At 35.3% G+C, this 21,914-nt stretch overlaps 2 protein-coding genes across 2 annotated transcripts; one reads left to right on the top strand and one right to left on the bottom strand.

The window, feature by feature from the left end:
* Window positions 1–1,099: 1,099 nt before the first annotated feature.
* LOC121411832 (testis-expressed protein 264 homolog) lies at window positions 1,100–9,575 on the top strand. The gene is made up of 3 exons (XM_041604704.1): window positions 1,100–1,476; window positions 2,243–2,464; window positions 6,157–9,575. Exons 1-3 carry the CDS (start codon window positions 1,225–1,227, stop codon window positions 6,466–6,468), a joined length of 786 nt encoding a protein of 261 aa, XP_041460638.1. The 5' UTR covers window positions 1,100–1,224; the 3' UTR covers window positions 6,469–9,575.
* A 6,359-nt stretch (window positions 9,576–15,934) lies between these two features.
* On the bottom strand, window positions 15,935–20,870 carry LOC121411833 (E3 ubiquitin-protein ligase Hakai-like). The gene is made up of 5 exons (XM_041604705.1): window positions 20,838–20,870; window positions 18,867–19,073; window positions 18,195–18,281; window positions 17,744–17,805; window positions 15,935–17,421 (listed from the first exon to the last, which is right to left on the bottom strand). Exons 2-5 carry the CDS (start codon window positions 18,939–18,941, stop codon window positions 16,317–16,319), a joined length of 1,329 nt encoding a protein of 442 aa, XP_041460639.1. The 5' UTR covers window positions 18,942–19,073; window positions 20,838–20,870; the 3' UTR covers window positions 15,935–16,316.
* Between the last annotated feature and the right edge of the window lie 1,044 nt (window positions 20,871–21,914).

Raw genomic sequence — 21,914 nt, forward strand, 5'->3', positions numbered from 1 at the left:
CAAAAAAGGAAAAGAGAATGAAAATAACAGGAGGGAGAAGGATGATTTATTATCATCATTATTATTTACTTTAGATAGGACATTATCCCGGCCTTTTATCAATATGTACCTACAAATATTTTTAATTGGCCATACATTTGTGATTGTAAACCATTTGTGACAGACTCACAGGCCCAGTGATAAAAATCTCTCATTTTTCCCCTATGGTACACTTTTTCCAAAACAGAGGGGAGTGGGAAATTTTTGTGAAATCCAAGCAGTGGCATATAGATAAAAGGGGGCTTGGGGGCACTTGCCCCCTCAAAACTTCCACTACAAAACCAAAAAAAGAAAATGGGGGGGGGGGGGAGAAAGAGAGAACAAAGGGTAAAATATGAAATCATCTTCTGAATATTGTGTAAAAATCTTTCACAAAATCATTTTTTTAATAGAAATGTTGATTTTTTTTTATATATTTTTTTGCCCTATCCACCACACCTGGTGGCCTCAAAACTTTTGTCTCATTATGCCACTGTCACCTATAGGTATAGGTACAATGAACTAAGAAAACTTAATACATCTCTTTCTGTATTCTACTCGCACTGGCGGATCATCCAGGCCGGGGGCATGAACCTTTTTTTTTTGCTTGTTAAATTTTTCCTCGGGAAAATGTGCCCCCTTTTGGTAAATCCTGGATCCGCCTCTTGTGTCTACATGATATTGTTCCATCTGATATTTTTCCTCATTCCAGTTGTAAATAATGAAGTACCTCTGAAATACAATTTAAACTCTCTAAAGCATTGAAATTTTCAAAGCCCCCCCCCCCCCCCGGGTTTTAACAAGTTGGGAATAGATTTATCTGTATTCATGTAGATATTTGGTTGACAGGATTCGGCTTTTATTTACAATGTATTTTTTTTTTGTATCGTTTTGTTTTTCTCTCTCATTCTCATTCCCTCCTGTCTTTCTCAAAATGCTTTTCCAATCTAAAGATCTGCTCTTTTTTACCGGGTCTGAAAATTAGACTAGGACCGGTACAACTACAAGGTACGGTACGGATACCAAATCCAGCTAGCTAGCTGTGGCGAGCATTTTCACAAAGATATTTCCATTATTCGGTAACAATAAATGCTGAGAGAGAGAAGAGAGACGGTCTAGAAAGTTGTATGATCCCTGAAAACTGAACTGTTTAATTGTGGTTTAAAGAATAAGAAAAGAGAAAACTGATCACGCAAGGAGGAAGCCATGGATCCTCTACTTCTTGCCATTTTAGCACTTTTTGTAGCGTTGATCTTGACCATTGGTTTGCTTCTTGTGTACACGGGCATCTTCCGGGAAGTTGATGTAAACACTGGCCGACCTCCGATTGCAAATGTGCGTGTCGCATACAAATTTGCACAGGGACCATACAGTGAATGTGGACCAATGTTTTCAGAGGTCGCCAGCCTTGCTCCAGATCTGCGATGCATTGGCGTGTACTTTGATGATCCTCAAAAGGTATTAGGCCCATAGAACTATACACAGGATTGCAATTCTACAAATATGAAATAACTATTGTTATTCTGGCCTGGGGAATGATGATTTGACATTAATTTAATTTTATTTATAATGAACTATAAAACTTGAACTTTAAAGTTTAACTCCAACTTTAACTTCAATCAAAAGAGTTAAGATCATAAAAATTAAAAAATGGTGCCTCATTGAGTCAAGCTGGCTATTCAATATGTAAACATGAAACAAGGATAATTTTAAGCCTTCTAAATATGATAACTGAAAAGTCATATTTTCTTTCTTTATGATTGAAATGATGCAAAAAGTAACAATTATACCATGGATTGAGTAAAAATGAAGTCGCTTAATTTAGTTAGATTCTTTTATTGAACAAACATTGCAGCATTAAAAAAATAAATCCAGAGTGTGCATGATATGTTAAGTTACAGACGTCTTGTTGTTGGTACTCGTAGAAGCAGGAGGCTCGTAGAGAGTATTCACTAACATGCTTACTCGAAGCATGTTAATTCACTAACATGCTTACTCGAAGCATGTTAATTCACTAACATGCTTCCACTAAGCATGTTAGTGAATAATTTTTACTTTCTAGGAGCCTCCTGGCTAGATACTAGTAATTGTGGCCTTTATCTATTTAATCTATCAATAGGAAATACAGTGAAAGTATTAAATTTTACTTTATTATTGTATTAATACTTTTGTTTGGCGTGCAAAACTCATAAATGCTTATTGTTTCTCTCCACTCTTTCCACAGGTGGAATCTCACAACCAGCGTTACATAGTTGGCTCTATTCTGAGCGAGGGGACCAATGAAGTAGAGAAAGAAGTGGAAACTCTATTTGTTGAAAAAGGTTTTAAGCTAACTGACTTCCCAGCTGTAGACCACGCAGTTATCAGTTCATTTCCATTTATCTGGACCTTGTCAAGTTATATTGCAACTGCTAAAGTATGGCCCAGATTAGGAGAATATATAGAGGTAATTACTTATTAAAGTTACTAAAGATCTGTGAATGGGGGGGGGGGGTCTTTCATTAAACGAAGAAAATGACAACAGTTCTATATATATATATATATATATTATATATATATATATATATATATATATATATACACACACACTAAATGAACTGTAGTAATTTTCTTCTTTTTCACCTGGCTTAAAAAATATTTTAAGCCAGGCGAAAACAAAAATCTAAATTATCATGCCCTAAGATCCTATTATTTAAAGATAAATTCCAGTTGTAATGATTTCAAAATGAATTCGTACAGAATCCAATGTAATGACCACCAAAGTGTCTGTTTGTATAAATAAAAAATATATGCCAAGGGATTTGGAAGAAATTTTGTAATTGCTGAGAAATTTGCAAATAAGCACGGGATTCGGATCAAGCATTGGGCCGACATTCAAAGCAATAATAATACACTGTCCCACATGCGCTTATCTGTGTTAGTGATCCTCAGTGTGAACACTTTTCAGCATAGATTTCAAGATTTCACAAAGTTCAGTTTATGTAACTGTACCAGATCTAGATCCTCAATGATAATAGTGACAATTATAGTTCAGGATAGAAGAGGCATAACCTTGATTTTTTATATATACAATATTTTTTGATGGCTTCTTGTCAATTCGAGGGTGCTGATTACGAATCTGAATGATGCCACTCGTGTAACCTTGAGCATTTTCCGCAAATTGGCAAAATCCAATATGGCCGCCAAAAATATGCAAATTACCCATGAAAATCATAAAATTGTCTGCGCATTGGCTGTGAAATGCATGGAATTGTATTTGTATGGCAGGGGGGGGAAATAATCTCTGAAAAAAAAATTAAACAAATTGTTTACTTTCCTGATATTCAAAATGGCCGCCATAGGTCATTGTATACCTTATTATGTACAATACGAATGGGGAAAACTAATTTTCACAAAAATGAGCATAACCTGCAAAAAATCGCGATGTAATGAACGAAAGTAATTATATGCAGTTCATCATAACTAACGAGATATATCATTTATATTGTCATATATGGGAACATTGCTGTATTTTTATATCTAATATAAGCCGCCACTGGCCCAAACAGAATTGCGTACAATGGCAATGGGGGCCAAAAAAATGCACAAGAGTGATCTCTCTAAAATGCTTATTATGAATATTAAACAGGTGGAATACTGACTATAACGTAAATATTAATGAATTATATTATTATTATGCATGTATGTGGTGAATGTTGTATTTTGATATTCAAAATGGCTGCCAAAGGCCCTAAACGTATTATGCACAATGAGAAATGGGAGAAAAGAAATCACAAGAGTGAGCGCTAAATACATATATATGTGATAATTAATTGGATACTGTCTAAAAAAGTATTTTCTAACAAAATATATCATTCAAGTTTCAAGTTTGTGTTAAATACTGTATTTCGACTTTCAAAAATGGCCGCCATCGACATTACTGTATTATGTACAATGCAAAGTGGGAAACCAATATTCACAGGAGTGAGCACCCATAACTGCACGTTTATAGTGATCTATGAGTAAAATATTGTCTGAAAGCATAATTTCTATTAAGATTATTTCATTTATTCTGCCAGTTAAGTGATGATAAATACGGTTATTTTAAAATCAAAATGTCCGCTACAGTCCCTTACGGTATTATGCACAATATGAATGGGAACAAATCATTTCAACAGAATTTGGCTTCGCTTGGTCAAATGATGATGTATGAGTGGAATATTGTCTGAAAACATGATTTATAACAAAATATACCATATCTTATGCAATTTAGGTGATAAATACTGTATTTCAACATTCAAAGTGGCTGCCATATGCCCTTTTTGTGAACATTATTTGTCTCCACCCAAATTGTATATTTTTTACGATAAGTGCCTATGGTGGCCATTTTCAATTTTAAAAATGCAGCATTTATCACCTTGATTACACACAATTATTATATCTCATTAGAAACCATGGTTTTAGACAATAATTCACCCTTACATCACAATTTACAATTATTACATGCAATATTTAGAGTCAAGAAAAGCCAAATTCTGTCAAAATTATATGTCACATGCATGCTACAATGTACACAATACTTTTAGGACCTATGGCAGCCATCTTGGATTTCAAAGTACAGCATTTTAATATTAGTTCCACCATATCCACAACCCAATATGTGATGTATTTAGTTAGAAATAATGTTTAAGACTCGTACATCACAATTATATGCATTTTATGATTCTCACTCTTGTGAAAATTAGTTTCCCTCTGTTCGCATTTACATAATTTAGTGTGTTTTGTAGAGGTTATTTTGAATGTCAAAATACAGTATCACCTATATGGAAGAAATGCGATGATAAATAAAAATGTTTTCAAATAACGTTTTACTCATACAACAAGATTATATGGATGTCAAAATCAAGCAAATCCAAATTCTTACAAAATTATATGTCCCAATTCCGGCCCAATTCACATTGTAGATAATACTAATAGGGCCTATAGGGGCCATTTGAATTTCATAATACAGCATTTACCTCATGCATGACAAAGAAATGATATGTCTTGCTATAAAACATGTTGTCAGACGATAATTTTTACTAATAGATCACAATTACATGCATTTTATGTTTCTTACTCGTGTGAAAATTAGTTTCTCCATTCGCATTGTACATGATGAATATAGGGGCTATGGCGGCCATTTTGAATTTCAAAATACAGCATTTATCACATAAATGGCATATTTACAGTTATGTTTTTAGTAGTATTCCACTTGTTCATCTTAATAATATGCATTTTAATGCTCATTGTCATTTCTTTGGCCCCAGCCATTGCATTGTACATAATACTCTTTGGGCCAGTGGCGGCTATTTAAAGATAACAAAATACAGCAATGTTCCCGTATTTGACATAATAAATCATATATCTCATTAGTAATGATTATTTGCATATATTACTTCGTTCATACATCGCAATTATTGCAGTTTAGTGCTCATTTTTGTGAAAATCAGTTTTCCCTATTCGTATTGTACATGATAGTGTATACAATGGCCTATGGCGGCCATTTTGAATATCAGGAAAATAAATATTTTGTCAAAAAATATTTTTAAGATTGTATTTAACTCCTGCCAGACAATTTCATGCATTTCACAGCCAATGTGCGGACAATTTTATGATTTTCATGGGTAATTTGCATATTTTGGCGGCCATATTGGATTTTGCCAATTTGCGGAAAATGCTCAAGGTTACGCGAGTGGCATCATCCAGATTCGTAATCAGCACCCTCGAATTGACAAGAAACCATAAAAAAATATTGTATATATAAAAAAAAGGTTTGGTCAATTTTATATGGGGCCTATCCTGGACTATTAAGCTTGGTTTCACACACTTTCTCGTGAAATCAGTGTTTACTGCATCTATCATTTATCTTTAAATGCAAGACATATATTATTTACTTCTCATATTAAAGACGAACAGATTTGAAGGGCATAAGACCCTTAGAATGGACTAGACTTCTGAAATGTAGATTCATTTGCCTGTTATTATTATTTCCAGACATTTTAAAGGACCTTAAAAATGCAAAAATTAATTGTGATTTCAATCTTAGGTTACACGATTGGTCTCTTAGCATCTTAATTCCATTTTCCACCCTTTCATTTGTCTTCATATTTCTTCAAGGAACGTAAGCTATGTGCCCATCCAGCCATTGAAGTCTATTCAGGAGACGAGATCCAATACATGCTACCATTGTCCAAACAGGAAGATTTTTATGTGGAAGAAGCAAGGAAGGCCAAAGAGGAGATTGCCAAGAGCCTGCAGGAAAGTGATGGAACGGACAATGAGTCTGCTCTGCCGGAAGACAGTACAATGATATCGGAAGGAAGCGATGCAAGTGATGCAAGCAGTGGCAGCGAGAGTTCCTTTGAAGAATTATCTCTGAAAGAAGGTGAAATGGAAGAAGAGCCTAACGCTGCTGCCAATGAAATGTAATTTTCTACGATAACTACAACCAATACCTGCTTCGTGACTCGAGTGTGGTTGCAAATTTATGTTATATGGGTAAAGTAACATAGAAAATTGAATAAAGTTTTGTGAGACCCAAACTGTATGGAATCAGAATGCATTTTACAAATTAACAAGCTATGATGCAGTGAGTACTACATTGTTATACATCAGTTAGCAATTATTGTGAAAGGGTGTGGATACAAGAATTCAATATCACTTATCAGTATCACTCTCTTCTGAACATGTGGTATCTGAAGGAAAGAAAAGCCTATTTTGTATTCATACTTTTCTTTACTTTAATCATAGTGATATCCCCATGCTTTAAAAACCAACAACCCTTATCGGACTTCATTTAATGCTTGTTCATTGATCACGCTTCACACTCAATTTTAAGTACTAGATGCATGTGGCTAGAGGGAATGCAGTTCAGACAGAGAAGTCTGAATTATACGAACACGTAACAATGCAATATGATGAAGATCTAATGAGCACAATAAGGCCTTGATATGCTGTAAAAGTCATTGGACTACCATTACTCAATGCCATACAAAAACAGCATTTTTCTCAATATATTTTTTAACATTAATTCAAGACAGACAAGAAAGTAATGTTTGATAGAGTACCGAAGCAATGACGTCAGTTGCCATGGTGTTATGGCAGCCTGGTTCTAAACAAATGAATCCGCCAAATGAAAGCATGTGTCTCTCATAGGAGAAAATGGCTGCTATTGGAATTTGATCGCTTGCAACCTATTTTTCAGACGAGCCAGTCGTACAGATGTGTAAAGACAATCGTCAACTGCGACTCTGTTTAGAACCAGCCCACCATGGCAACTGATGCACCCTTCGGTACTCTATATTTGTTGACTCATCATTATCCATTTGGTTGTGTTTGCTTTACAAAAAATATATGCACATTGATTTGCATGTTTGTATTAATGTTATCCCAAAATGATTTCCAGATGCTCAAAATTTCTTGCACACAAAATATTTGGTATATTGTGGACCCTACATTTTTCATTGATACAAACCTTTCTAAAGTGAGTCCAAACTAATCAAATTGACCTATTCAGAATACCCCATTCATTAAGTTGAATAGTGATGTTGCCATAAATTACTACCACTGTAAGAATTCAATACAGTGAATCAATATCAACCAGTTAAAAAGAAAAAGCACACTTCCTATACATGACAGTTTATGGATTATTTTCATCAAAGGCAATATTTTCCCATAATTTGCCCACCCTGTATTGCATTATGATGTTCCATTTTAGCATTAAAATGTATTTGGGTTTTTATTCTATAGAACAGGGCTTAAAGGAAAGTTAAGGCAGTGCTCACTTTAGGGGGCTTCCAAATCAATTAAATTTAAGGGCATCAATGGTAAGATGTACTTGTGTATAGGACACATGCATTGGATAAATGAAGGGTACCAAAGCTGAATGTAGGCAAAAAGGACATGCATTTTGGCCTTAGGTTTGTATTATTTGGAAGGGCATCATGACCTTATATTGATTTAAGCCCTGCTACATTGTGATGAAAATATATGTTTGTGCTTTGTAGAGAGAGGCCCGCATTCTGAATTCTGGTCTAAAGTTGTGGTTTAACTATGGATAGCAATTGTGGCACGAACCCACAACAGTAAATGTTCAGTTTATCAACTTACTCGGCACTTGAATCATTCATAACTATCTAAAAATTCTAACTTAGGTAGATTTCTTAATCATTACAGTATGAGAAAAATGAAATAGCAAACATAAGAAATACAATATCAACTAAATTTTAACATGTTTTGCTTCCCATAAGTTTAGCACAAAGTTAGACCAAGGTCAAAGTTAAACTGGATTTCAGAATACAGGCCATAATGTTATATGAACTGAAAAGTCCGATATTACAATATGTACTTACCTTTCACGCTGTTTCATCCAGTTGTTTTGTATTAGTTTCAGAACAGTGTATGACATTTTTATTTGTTGATTCATTTATTGTTTACATCTACCTCCATACATTTTGCATTGGCCTTTGTGGATGGGGGCATTTTCTACCATTTTTGGTGAACTACAGAATGGTTAATTATGCTGCACACTTGTTTTTATTAAAGCACTGTACCTGTACAGCAAATTCATAATTATTTTCCAATTATTTAATTGGATCAAGAATTTAGTTGTCAATTGCCTCACAACATAAGTTGCCATGTTCATATATTCTATCAAAAATTGTTTTGTATGATTCATAAGTTTGTTTGGTAAATATTGCATAAAAATTTTAGTATAAAGTGCAGTAAGATGTGAGAAGTTGATTATCTAAACTTTTTTTTTTCTAAATCTTTTTACAAGTATATTTACGTCTTTGAGAAGACCAAAAACAAGATGTTGAAAAGTAAAAGAATTATGTAGTTCTAATACTTACAATTCAAACCAAATTGAAATAGTATGAAATATTTTATTTTGAAGGTAAAGAAGGCTGAACAAGCAGATTGTGAAAACTTTGAAAGAAAAAAAAATGGTGTTTGCAAGATTTGTGAACAAGAAAGCTGAAACCTGTTTAGTGTTGATTGGAAACAATGTCTAAATTTCCTATGTTTTCTCTTGGCAGAGCATCTTTTTTTTTCAAACTGTATTTGATGAATTACAGACAATTACCAAAGTTGGATGAACATGATACACTCTTTGAATGGATGTTTGAAAGATTATGTGCTTCCAAATTCCTACTTCAACAAAATCACTTTCTGTGTATTTCAATAGACTTCCCAACGTGTTCAGGTTGCATAACAATGACAAAGTTCAATATATCTTGTGTGCTTGCTAACCGCTGTTCGATTGTTTTGATTTATTATTTTGAGGGGAGGAGGGGGGGATCATTTGTAAGTCACTACTGTTTAAAGATGCTTGAATAACACTTGGTCATTGCTTTGATAGACCTGCTTCATACGTATTCATATCAATGCTTATAAACTATGTTTGTTTAGACCACTTGAAAGCTTTGAGAGGCCTGTCAGACATAGCAACATGTACACTATGGCCCGTATTATGAAGTCAGGTTTAACTTAGACCACGGTCAAACTCTGCTAAAATTATGGGGAGCCAAAAATTCTCTCTATGTTGTATATTTTTTATGTTTACTATTTTGATTCATTTTGCTATCATAACAGTAATTAGTTCAGTTATTATTCCTAGACAATTACAAACAATTTGGGTGCCATATGAGTTAATAAATTGAATGTGTAATGCAAGGGATTTGCGCTCAAATTGGCTCTCCATAGTTAAACCACAACTTTATCAGTGTTTAATTTAAACCCGAGTTCAGAATATGGGCCTATACATGTATATACCGAATGGTTCATTCATTAGTAATTGATACTTCATTGCTCGGTTTTCAGGAAAACTGGGAAATTGGAAGTGTTTTTTAATTTATAAACAGGTCTATAGAAATCATTTGCTCAGAAAATGCTTTGTTTTGAAATGAAGAAAGTGCAATGATGAAACAAAGAAATAAATCTATGAGCTTTGCCAAAGTAGTCATACCGGTATAACGGTGTTCACAGGATAAATGTGTCAATATTCTATTTTTTTTATACATCATTATGAAATTTTAAGTTTCCTTTACATCACTTCTGTTCTGTTTTCTATTTATGGTAACTCCCGTAGGAACTTGGCAGGACAGCGTTTTGCTGGTAAACACCAAGCTGGTCTACAGTATAAAACAATTACCATGGAAACGTTTTACATCTAGGTTAATCAGTCATAGTGGCTGACCTTAAAGTTGACAGATATTACTCTCGGGCCCTTTTATCAAAGTGGAGACAATGGCAGAGTGGGGATTGGAACTCACAACCTTGCGATTATGAGTCCAATGCTCTAACCACTGGACCACATGAACCATGAGGGTCGCGTGGTCGTGTGCAGGCTGTTCTATCAGAAAAACTCAATGTTGTTTTGACTTTGCATTAAAAATATTTTTTCAGACCAAATTTTCCTAAAGATGAAAAGGATCAATGGTTTGTATTATAGCTTCATTGAAACTATGTCTATCAGCATACTGTATACTCAAGTTAGAAAAGGGTGGTTCCGAGGTAAGAGGAAGTATTATAATTGTTTGAATAGCACATGTTTTCATTATTTTCATGAAAAGATGTAGGACTGAATTTGGCAAGATGGTTGACTGAAAGACTGGAACCATTATTAAGATGCCACGTACCAATTAAAAGTAATTTAGTTAATATGTTGAGCAATATTCCAATAATAAATGTGCACTTTTGTCATGCCCATTTTACAACATTAAATAATTTTCTATATTGGTATATGTATTACTCGTCTTGTAATCCATGTACTGACCTGCCATTTGTTTGGAACGGAACGATGGACCTGGTCTCTTTATGTACATGTATATATATTACATCAGTGTCTTGAACTTGAATAAAGTCATGATGAAACAACAACCAATAGTTATGTAAATTAATATACATAATATTAGGCTCATTAATGCTGTGACCTCGGTAATCAAATATGCATCAAAATACAAACTAAATAAATCTGGCATTATCAGTGCATGGTATCTGCATAAACAGACCGCAGATTCAAGTAAACCTTTGGGAATTTCGGCTATAGAGTGTAAACTCAAGTGCTGCTTATGGAATGAAACAGTACTTTGAAATTTGTGAAGGTATGATCGAGTTTGTTTGTATGTATCGTAGCATGTTTAACATTACATTTTTGTACATGGAGTATAAAAATCAGTTTAAGCTAATATTGTTTGGAAGTGGTTTATGGCTTATTTGATTTGTGTGTGGCTTATTTGATTTTAATAGTGATGATGTTTGAATGTCTTGTGCAGAACTATATGTTGTACATTGAATATTTTGTAACTTCCAATTTTGATTGTGTATTAAAGGCAGATAAGGCAAGATAGAAACCAATTTATTATTGTTGTAGTTATTTTGTTGGGGGCATCAATCATAACGTGAGACTTCTCACTTACAAAAACAATAAAACTCTCTGAGAGAATCAGAATTGTGAGTTTTTTTCTCGCCTGCATCGCAGAGCAAGGCTAAGTGCCGCTCTTCTGATGGCAGCAGCGGTGTCAACATTGAAATGTCATAACTGAGTATTTATGTGGACCTAGCTTTTAAAACTTGGACATTAGGATAATCAAGTATTACTGAACCTCCTGCCTGAGTTTCAGGTCACATTACCAAGGTCAAAGGCCATTTTTAGGGTCAATGAACTTTGTGGATCTGGTTCTTGAAACTTTTTGATAGCTAGCATTGTCAGCTGTTAGCAAAAACAGAATGATTTCTCTATATAAACAAGTAGGATTAAATGGCAAATGGATCCAGCCATATATACGTCCAACCTACTGCCTGAAACGTCTAGGGCCCAAACCACAACTGCAGTGAAAATTCCACTTTGTGATTGGCCCTTCCAATGAAAGTTGACATTCCAGCAAGAGTTGCTATCATGGCAACTTTTCATGAAATGGAGCCCTAGGACCTGTTGCATAAAACTTTTGCCAAAAAAAAAACTATGGCAAATGAACAAAAACTATGGCAAATAAAACAAAAAATTTGGCAAACAAAATTATGCCATAGAGAATTACATATTAATAAGTTTTTTTTAAGAGTTTTCTTATGGCAAAACTTTTATGCAAGGGGCCCCTGTTGTGACGTACTTAATCCTTGATGATATCAGGCATTCCATTTTAGATATCGTGATTGAGAAGAAATCAAATTCTTTAAAGACCTTTTAAGAAATCATTTTTGTGTTTTGAACAAAAGGCTTTTTAAAGAAAAAGCAATTGTGATTTTCATTTCTTGAAACAAGAAAATCATTTTGAGTTCATTCAAGAAATATGTAATAAAAATGGCTTGCCATAAATGCATCATCATACACTGGCTAAAATGTTCACATGTAACAGTCCCTTAAAAGGCCAATATTCAACCAGAAAACCTTCAAGTATTGGTCATTTATTACATTCAAAAGCATTCCAACATATGTCATCGACCACTTTCTCTCTCGATACATAGCTCAGACTTCAATATAGTAAGGTACCATACAATTTTTGTTATCCTTAGAAAAGATTCAAACTGAAGTGGACTGCTCAACATCTAAAGGCAGTTAATAATAATAATAATAATAATAGGCATTTATAAAGCGCCATCTATCTAGAAGTATTCTATTCCGAGGCGCGTTGTTATCATTATTACCCGGCTTTAGCTTGAGCTGCCTCTCAGCGCTCATGCATTCAAGGAATTAATCCTGCCGGGTACCCATTCACCTCACCTGGGTCGAGTGCAGCACAGTGTGAATAAATTTCTTGCTGAAGGAAATTACGCCATGGCTGGGATTCGAACCCACGACCCTCTGTTTCAAAGTCAGAAGACCTATCCACTGGGCCACAACGCTCCACTGTTCTAAATATTAAAAAAACTTTTTGAGTATCATTTATATTGATGTCAGCCTTGCATTGTCATTTTTTCAGTTATTCCAAGAAAGGTGTACCATAGTCATTTTTATTTCATTGTTTATTTTATGATGAAAACAAAATTCATATAGAAGTTCACAATTGAACATAAGACAAGTAAATACAGTTTGGATGGGTCACAAAAACATGTAATTTCTTTGTTTCTCATGAGGAGGCATCGACTATCACTGAATATCTTTCATCCTGACATAGTATACTAAAGGAGTAATGTGATATAACGTGCATACATGTATACAAAGTATCCAAGTACATATGAAATACGTGTATAGGTAGAACAATTTCAAAAACTCTGCAACACAAAAATTTTGAATTAACAAATGCATTAGATGGGTTACAATGAGCAATGTTTAATATTTCCTGAAAGTGAGAAAAAAATCCAAATGGTTGTTAAAATGATTGATCACTGATATAAGTAGTGTGACTTCCCACGGATAAATTACCATTTTTTTAATTCCATTTTTGAATTGTAACTTCATTCCTTACACCGTTCTAGAGTATTAATTTTTTTTTTCAAATGAAAAAAGAAAATCAAGCAGACATTACAAGGACTGGAAGTAACAAAGCTCTAGTGATTTGTAACATAATTTTTCAAATAATGGCTCAGCCTTTTCATTAAATAAAACTCCAGTGGATATTGTGATTTTCAGATCATAATTTTAAAACTACCATTTTCAGGTATGACAATGAGATTGAATGTTAATTAATCTAAAGTTTTCCCCTTTCACTTTCATGTTTCTACATTATATTTGGTTCTTAAGTAATATTAATCAACATCACATACATATACATACAAAAATGAAGATGCTCATTCAGATATCTTACTGCTAAAACTTGTAAGCAAGAAATTTCTTTGAATCAAAATCAATACTATTTATTATTTTTTACTAAGTTAATCCAAAACCCAATCTTAAAGGGATGGTCCAGGCAGGCTGGAAATATTCATACCTCAATAAATAGAGTGAAATTCACCGAGCAAAATGCTGAAAATTTGATCAAAATCGGATCACAAGTTATTGGATTTTAAAGATTTGCATCATTCCAGTGAAACAGTTCTAGGCATTTCTTTTGAAATATTCATTTGATAGGCTGATGATGATGTCATATCCCCACTTGTTCTTTTGTATTTTATATATTATAGGAAATTAGGTTTATTGAAAATTTGTCTACCAAGAACTAAAACAATTGGATTGATAACTGAAGAAGTGCATTAGTTATTTATTGACACAACTTATTTCATCATAATGAAGACACATTATTTACACATGTATAAAAAATGTAAAATTTATGATTTCATGTAATAACATAACAAAAAGGAAAGTGGGGATGTGACATCATCAGCCACCTAATGAATACTCAAGACAATGTGCATATAACTGGTTTCACAAAATATTGATAAACTTCCAAATTTAATAATTTGTTATCCAATTTTGATGAAATTGTTATCATTTTGCTCTGTGAATTTTACTCTATTTATGTATATTTTCAGCCCTGACCATCCCTTTAATGCCCAATCCTTCCTCTACCCTGGAGAGGCTGTGTGCAGTCACCCAAGGAGAAATAGACTATGTAAAGCAAATCTGCAGAGCCATACTTTTCCAAAGATTGGCTAAACTGGTAACATAACATCTTTTGCATTTTGGGTGAAAATAGAGCATTATCCATCATTATTGTCAACCTTAAACTTAGCTAGCTAAAATGTCCCAATGAATAGCTATCATTGCATAAAATATGAAAAGTTTTATTATCTAAAATGCATTTTTTTCAGAGAAGTCTGGATTCCTCAATCAAAAAGACTAGTTTGTCCCCTTTTAATTGCACTAACACTTGTTAAAGATATGAAAAATGATTATTCTGACTCATCAGTTACCAACTTAACAACAATAAACTTACAGTAAAGAAAATGTATCCATAAACAATATAATTTTGTCAAGGAGATCCTTACATTTTAAAATTTCATATTGATATTCCAATATGTGTTATTGAACCAAACAACTTGTATACTACACAAATACTCCCTAATGACAACAAATGCATTTTATTAATCTAATCAGTCTTAAGAGGGGCGGGTGGCATTATGCCCATTCCCCTCCCCCACAATTTCCTCGATTAAATACATTATGTGAGGTTCATGCTCAATTTTTTTTGATCATTGTCATTCCTATATCAAGTTTGAAGTTTATCTAGCCAGTAATTCTTCAGTTATCACAATAAAACGGGATGGACAGATAGGCAACCTGAAAACACATTGCCTCCTGCAACCCCATGGTGTACTTATGTGGGTATGAAAATGAATAACTCTCATCATAACATAGCTTGAGATACAATGTTTTCTTAAGGAATAATGCAAGTTTGAAAACTTTACAAACTATCAATATCTCCATGATGTTCCAATTCCTCACTATTTGCACACTACACATACATATAAAAATGTTTAAGGACCAAAATACAATTCAATTTGTTTTAAACAAACTTATAAAAATTACAAACATTGTGTGTTGTGAGAATAACATAACCATAACAAAGAAAATAAGATGGAGATCTTGAGGGAGTATTGTAGACATTGCATGTCTTACACATGGACAATTATTGGGATAGCTTATCAAAGATTGATTTAATGTAACCTTTCATTATAAGATACATGTAAAGGCCACCGCACACCTTACCACCCGACTGGTCGGCGACTGGCTTGCGACTGAGTGAGGGGAGATGAATCGCAAGGCAGTCATAAGCCTCGACACCGCACACCTTACGATCCGATCTGCGACTCACGCATGCGCTTTTTGCTTTTTGGCATAGCATCTAAGAAATTGCTTACTACTGCATATGCGCGTTGTTTATCATAATACGCGTTATGCAACTCTGCTGTCTGATTAGCTGGAGGTTGGATTGAGCTTGCGATCCAGTCATAAGGATTCGACATGTCAAATCCTTCCGATTTTCCTTGCGACTTGTCTCTGACCGGTCTGCGACGTTCAAGCTGACAAGAGCTGTGACGTCACATCTCCCCTTACCCAGTCGCAGACCAGTCAGGTCGTAAGGTGTACAGTGCATGATCTTTTGTTCCCACAATACTTGTATTCTTAACTGCATATAAAAGATTATTCAGTAGATAAAGTTTAATTTAAATGGGTAATCTTTAACCAAATCTATCACTTCACCCACAAATAAAATCAAGATTCATTGCAGACATTGTCATTCCATTCAGAACTTATTCTGAATATGAAACAAGGACTTTAGAGTCAAGCTTTCCAAAGCTGACAGGTAGTTATCCAAACTACATAATTATATTTACACAGCTATAATAACACATATTTCACAAATTAGTTGTATTGTGTCTTTTGCATCATTGTTGACTCATGAGAAGTACTGGCCATGATAACGAGGTGCTTCGGTCATGGGGGGTCCCATAGGAGGCGGCGGCGGTCCCATTTCAGGCCGAGCACCTGGCGGAGCTTGTGGAGGTGGCATGGAGGGTACCTGATTCACCATGGTTGGTACTTGAGAAGGGGGTGGTGGGGGTGGCATGTTTGTTTGCGGGGGAGGGGGCATACTAGAAGTAGGGGGAGGACCGACTGGCCAACCCGGCCTGGGTATTGGTACCCCAGGGGCTGGGAATGGTGCATTGCCCACCGGGATGGGAGTGTTTGATTGGAAAGAAGGTCGCGGGGTACTGTCATAGTGGGGGTTCATTGGGGGTGGTGGGACGCCTCCCTGACTGTATACTGGAGCTTGCTGGGGATGCATGATGTGCATCACTTGGTGTCCGCTGATTGGTGGCCCCGTGTACGAACCAGACACAGGGGGTGGATGAGAGATGGGCACGTGAGGGACAGCAGTAGATGGAGGCAGATGCGGAGGGTAGGCCACATGTTGCGGTGGAGGAGGTGGGGGTGGGCCTTGATGCTGCTGCTGCTGGACAGGGACTATAGGAGCTTGTGATGGGTAGGATGAAACTGCACCATGGACCTGAGAGGACTGCTGGTAGTCTTTGCTACTGTCATGCAGCGGGACAGTGATGAGGTTGGACTTCCGCACTGGCACGCTGACGTGGTAATCCTCGGGTCCACTTTGGCTACTTGTTGGCTCTGATGGACGTGGTTCATACGGCATTTGCTCTGGCATGATGTGGGAAGCCTGTGCAGGAGTTGGACCAGGGTATAGTTCCGAGTGGGAGGAAACATACGGCTGATGACTTCGAGGGTCACCCTTGGATTCGGTTCTTGGATCCGTCACTCTGGACATTGTACTGTGACTTTGATCCTTTACAGCTGAAGCAGTTGATGATGCTACCTGAGTCATAGGTTTTGGCAAATGACGATGGTGGATGTGGGCCAAGAGATCTCTTTGTGACAGGTAAGTTCTGCGGCATCCGGTATGACAATGCTTAGGCGCTCCATAAGCACAGAGATATATGCTACCCAGAGGAGACTGCTCTATTCGCTGTACAGGATCTTCACATCTGTGGTTTCAATGAAAAGAGATAAACTTATATTTCTGGGCTGTTACACTGTAGGCATGACACAAAATAAACAATTCATGTGAGGAGTGGGCAGAATTTGATCTCAAAGCAGTGACAAGTAATCCATGCTTAATGCTGGGCCATGTAACTTCTAATTAAAACGAAAAGGATTCACAAAATAATTCAGCTTATGCATAAGTATAAACTGATTTGGACAGAGATAGCAAAACAGTCTACCATACTTTGCCCACAAAATTGACAGTATGACATCATTTATGCAAATGCATCAGATGCATCTAGGATCAATTGACTAAGTACTCACCTTAAACAACTTTTGTCTGTAGCCTTGGCACAGTCAAAGCAAAACACATGTTTGCATGGAATCTAGGAGAGAAGACAGAGAAATTTGTTGCTCACAGCTTCATTCAAAATAGTAAGACGTTCATGGTCATAACAACAAGTAACTCATTTTGCTATCACATATTCAAATGGATTGAGATATATATTGATAGGAGATAACATCGATGACAAGAAGAAACTTATTCATAATGATAAAAACTTGAGGGTAACCTGTCTGGGTTTACCACAAATCAGTAATGAATAAAAAAAAAAACCTTTAGTGAAACAAGCCCCTGGTGAGCCAAACAATGTAATGTTTGTAATGCTGGAATTACCCTAATCACGGTTTCACTTTTCTCAAGATGGTACATCCATGCACCATACTTGGTATGAAATCATTAAGTATCCTGCTTCTGAAATATAAAAGAACTTACCATTCTCCCATATGACATGATAGGAAAGCTACATTTCTCACAGTTGTGAATTTTGGGATCAGGATCCTTCCTTCCTACCAGATTCAGCTGTGGAATTAGTCAAAAAAGAAATAGAAGTAAAATGCAGTTAAAATAGTTGCAAGGATTCAAGGATATATAAACTTTATTTCTATAAAATTGGAATTTGTAAATCTTTACATGGTCTATTATAGGGACATTTGTCTGGGACATGCTGCAAATGTAAGTTATATTCCGGGCCCTGTAGATTTGAATAGTTGTATTTAAATATTTGACATCTTACACACAACACCTTTAAACAAGATGAGAATACAACCAATAATGATCAGGTATATTCAGGTAGTTTCAAAATGTGATTTTTTTTTCAAATATAACAAGAAAATCCAAACAGGAGATCAAAAAGGAAATTTAATAGTTATGAATGATACAGCCACAGGGTAGTCATATAATGTGATTGTCACTGCCACTGAGCTCCAAGATACTTTGGCGAGATGAATACTTGAACCGAGCAGTCAATATTTGCCATTGCACAGTGAAAATTGTCACACTTCAAAGCAATGCCAAAAATTAAATGGAATTTGGCTTTGGTTCACCATATCACCTTCTAGTCTACATAGAGCTATGAATTGAAAAGTATCATAGACTAGTACATACCTTGTAATCCCACTTTAGTACATTGTTACGATGCATGGCAAACCGCTGAGGGTACATCTCATTGTGCGAGTCCATGACTGCAAGTGCAACAACTCCTGTTCAACGCTTCTTGAAATTGGTCAAGCTCTATTACGGATCTAGTCCTCTCAACTAATGGTGCAGCATTCCTCTTTAATCAGACATCAGAGTGATCAGACTAGAATCAATCTGAAAATATTGATAAAATACAAGAATACATCAGGATTCAGATACAACTAGTCTAGTTATTGGATAAAAGCTTTGCATCATCTTTTGAGAAATCTAACGTTAGGCTTAACATTATTATTATTTAATATCATTATACATGATTATTATTTATCATTATTCATTATCAATGTCATCATCATTATCATCTTGATGGAAAAGATGTAGACCTATGCATGTCATCATGAATATGCAATTTGTGCAAATATGCAAAATTAGCGTGACATCGATCAATTCCAAAATTGTATTGCAATATGTTCTATAGTATACTATAAAAGCCTAGGCTATATCACTCATGGTTTCAAATGTCTCGTGTGTGAAGGATTCATATGCACCTGGTGCACGCGAATCTTTCACACCATTTTTACTAAAATAACTATGACTTTACATCATAGCTATGAATTATACTTGTTCTATAACACTTACCGAACCATATGGATCGTTCGTTGAATACTCTTTGCTGTTTTTTTTTAACAAAATAAGAGCATTTTTTGTGATCTTCACGTAAATAACTCCTGCTCAGCGTGGATATCAATTTTGTCTCAAGAGGGCGCGCGATATTATTCACCAAGCCGGTAGGCACTTAAGAACCAAGTTTGAAAGGATACTCGTAAAATTATGTCACTCTCGCCGATGAATATTCATTAGATCGTGGTCGTGCGTGTTCAATACACACTGAGTGCATGCATGCAGAGAGTTTGTATTGAACACACACGACCACGATCTAATGAATATTCATCGCGACAGTGACGTAATTTTACGAGTGTCCTTTCAAACTTGGTTCTTAAGTGCCTACCGTACCTTTGTTTACGGTCTTGCAAGCTAGCTGCATTCTAGGCGACCAGCATTATTTTCTTGCTCGTTCAATCCACTTTCATCATCATCTTGTCAAAAGATGGCGTACTTTACCAATAAGTATATACATGAGATGCAACCTGTTGATTTTTGGTACAATTTCCTATTATGCGCTGACGACTTGAATTGAGAATGTTCGATACGAAAAATTGCTTTTCGCTTGTTGTTTGCATACTTTCTACCACAGTATTAAGGACGGATCGAACAAAGTATCCTGGTTGAGACTCGGAGGTAAGCGATAAAAACACTTTTATAAACAATTTCCAAATCATTTTTAAGACAAATTTAATTATTAAAATAATAATACGATAGTGGAGAAATACTGAAACGTTTGGCGTTTTTCATTCCCTCACATTCGTGTGATGAATGAAAACGTCAAAGTCCACTATGAAACCACATGCGTTGTGCGAGGTTAGTATTACTAACCTCGCATGTTGTGTGAGTGAGGCTATATTTGCATCTTTGACTTTGTTGTTGTTGCAAGGGCCAGGCAAGCATGGCAAGAGACAAATACAAATGTATGTATACCAGATGCATCACAAAGTACTGGATCATCCGGCAAGCAAGAATTGATAAGTATTTATTATACATTTTCAGATAAAACATGTTGAATTGTAAAGCCAATCTACTACCCGAATTCAAATTTAGCTAACACGAAATTCTACATGTGGGCACATGATCTTATTCAATGACGGGTCTGATACCGTTTTCTTCACTGTTAATTTGTACCAACTATTGTAATATTAATTTGAATCATGTCCATGATCACATCCATATAACCTCTACAGTTTATGCACTTCAAAATTTGATATCAATGAAAATAAATTTCTCAAAAATGAACTCAAACATTTATTAGTAAACGCTCGATCTCACCTGCACACCCACGCTTGTTGTCCACGGTTATCGGATCGCAAACTGTGAACCGTGTACCCGGGTATGTCGAGTCACACCTACGTACGTCGTAGCGGATACCGGTTTCTTATTGAATAGATAGTCTTTGTTGAACAGCCCTAACTTTTTTTCTCGGTGTAGACCTGTAATACCCGGCTGTAATATCAAGGGCTACACCCCGGCAAGAAGTTGTCTAACCATAACACTGAAAATTTTCATCAAAATCGAATACAAAATAAGAAAGTTATGACATTTAAAGATCCTGGTTGGTATTGCAAATGTGGGGCCTGATTATGAAATTTTGTATCGATGGAAAAAATAAATCTATTTATTTTGTAGTTTATTATGATATAATCGAATCTCTCATTTTCATATCACTGAATTGTGACTTTTGTGTATAAAACTGCTTTATAAGCAAATCTTCAAATGATCACAACTTTTATATTTCACATCCGATTTGATATTTTCAAAGTTGTGCTTGCTTGATTGATTCAAATCAACTTTTTCTTTGCATGGGGTGGAGCTTGACCTATACACTGTTAGAAAAAATATAAGATTTTACAGAAGAAAAATTTAAAAACAGATTTTACAGAAAAAATAGTAAAATCATCCTAATTGTTAAAACGGGAAAGATTTTTCGCAATTTTTCTATATGATTTTACAAAACAGGTCTGTTTTAAAAAGGGGTAATTACAGTTTTATTGCAATAAATCTGTAAGGTTACATCATACTCATAGAGATGTATACTCTCGATGGGTTACATATAGGCCCCTACCAATTTTCTGTAATACACAGTGCACAGAGACAGTGCAGTATGATTATGTTGTTCCGATACTCTGCTGCATGATTTTTATTTGGGGGGGGGGGGTAAGTGGAAATTTTCTATATTCATCATAAGAACGATTGTAGGGTTCCCCCTTTTTTGTTGTTGCTGTTGTTGTTAGTATTGAATATATTTTTTACTAGGCCTACTAATTTTGTTTTTATTTATTATTTTTACCTCTGTGGTTTTTTTTTTTACCTCTGCCATTACGCCTCTGTATCTGCCACGCTATTTTT

Source organism: Lytechinus variegatus, chromosome 3, assembly GCF_018143015.1.
Source record: "Lytechinus variegatus isolate NC3 chromosome 3, Lvar_3.0, whole genome shotgun sequence".
NCBI lineage: Eukaryota > Metazoa > Echinodermata > Echinoidea > Temnopleuroida > Toxopneustidae > Lytechinus > Lytechinus variegatus.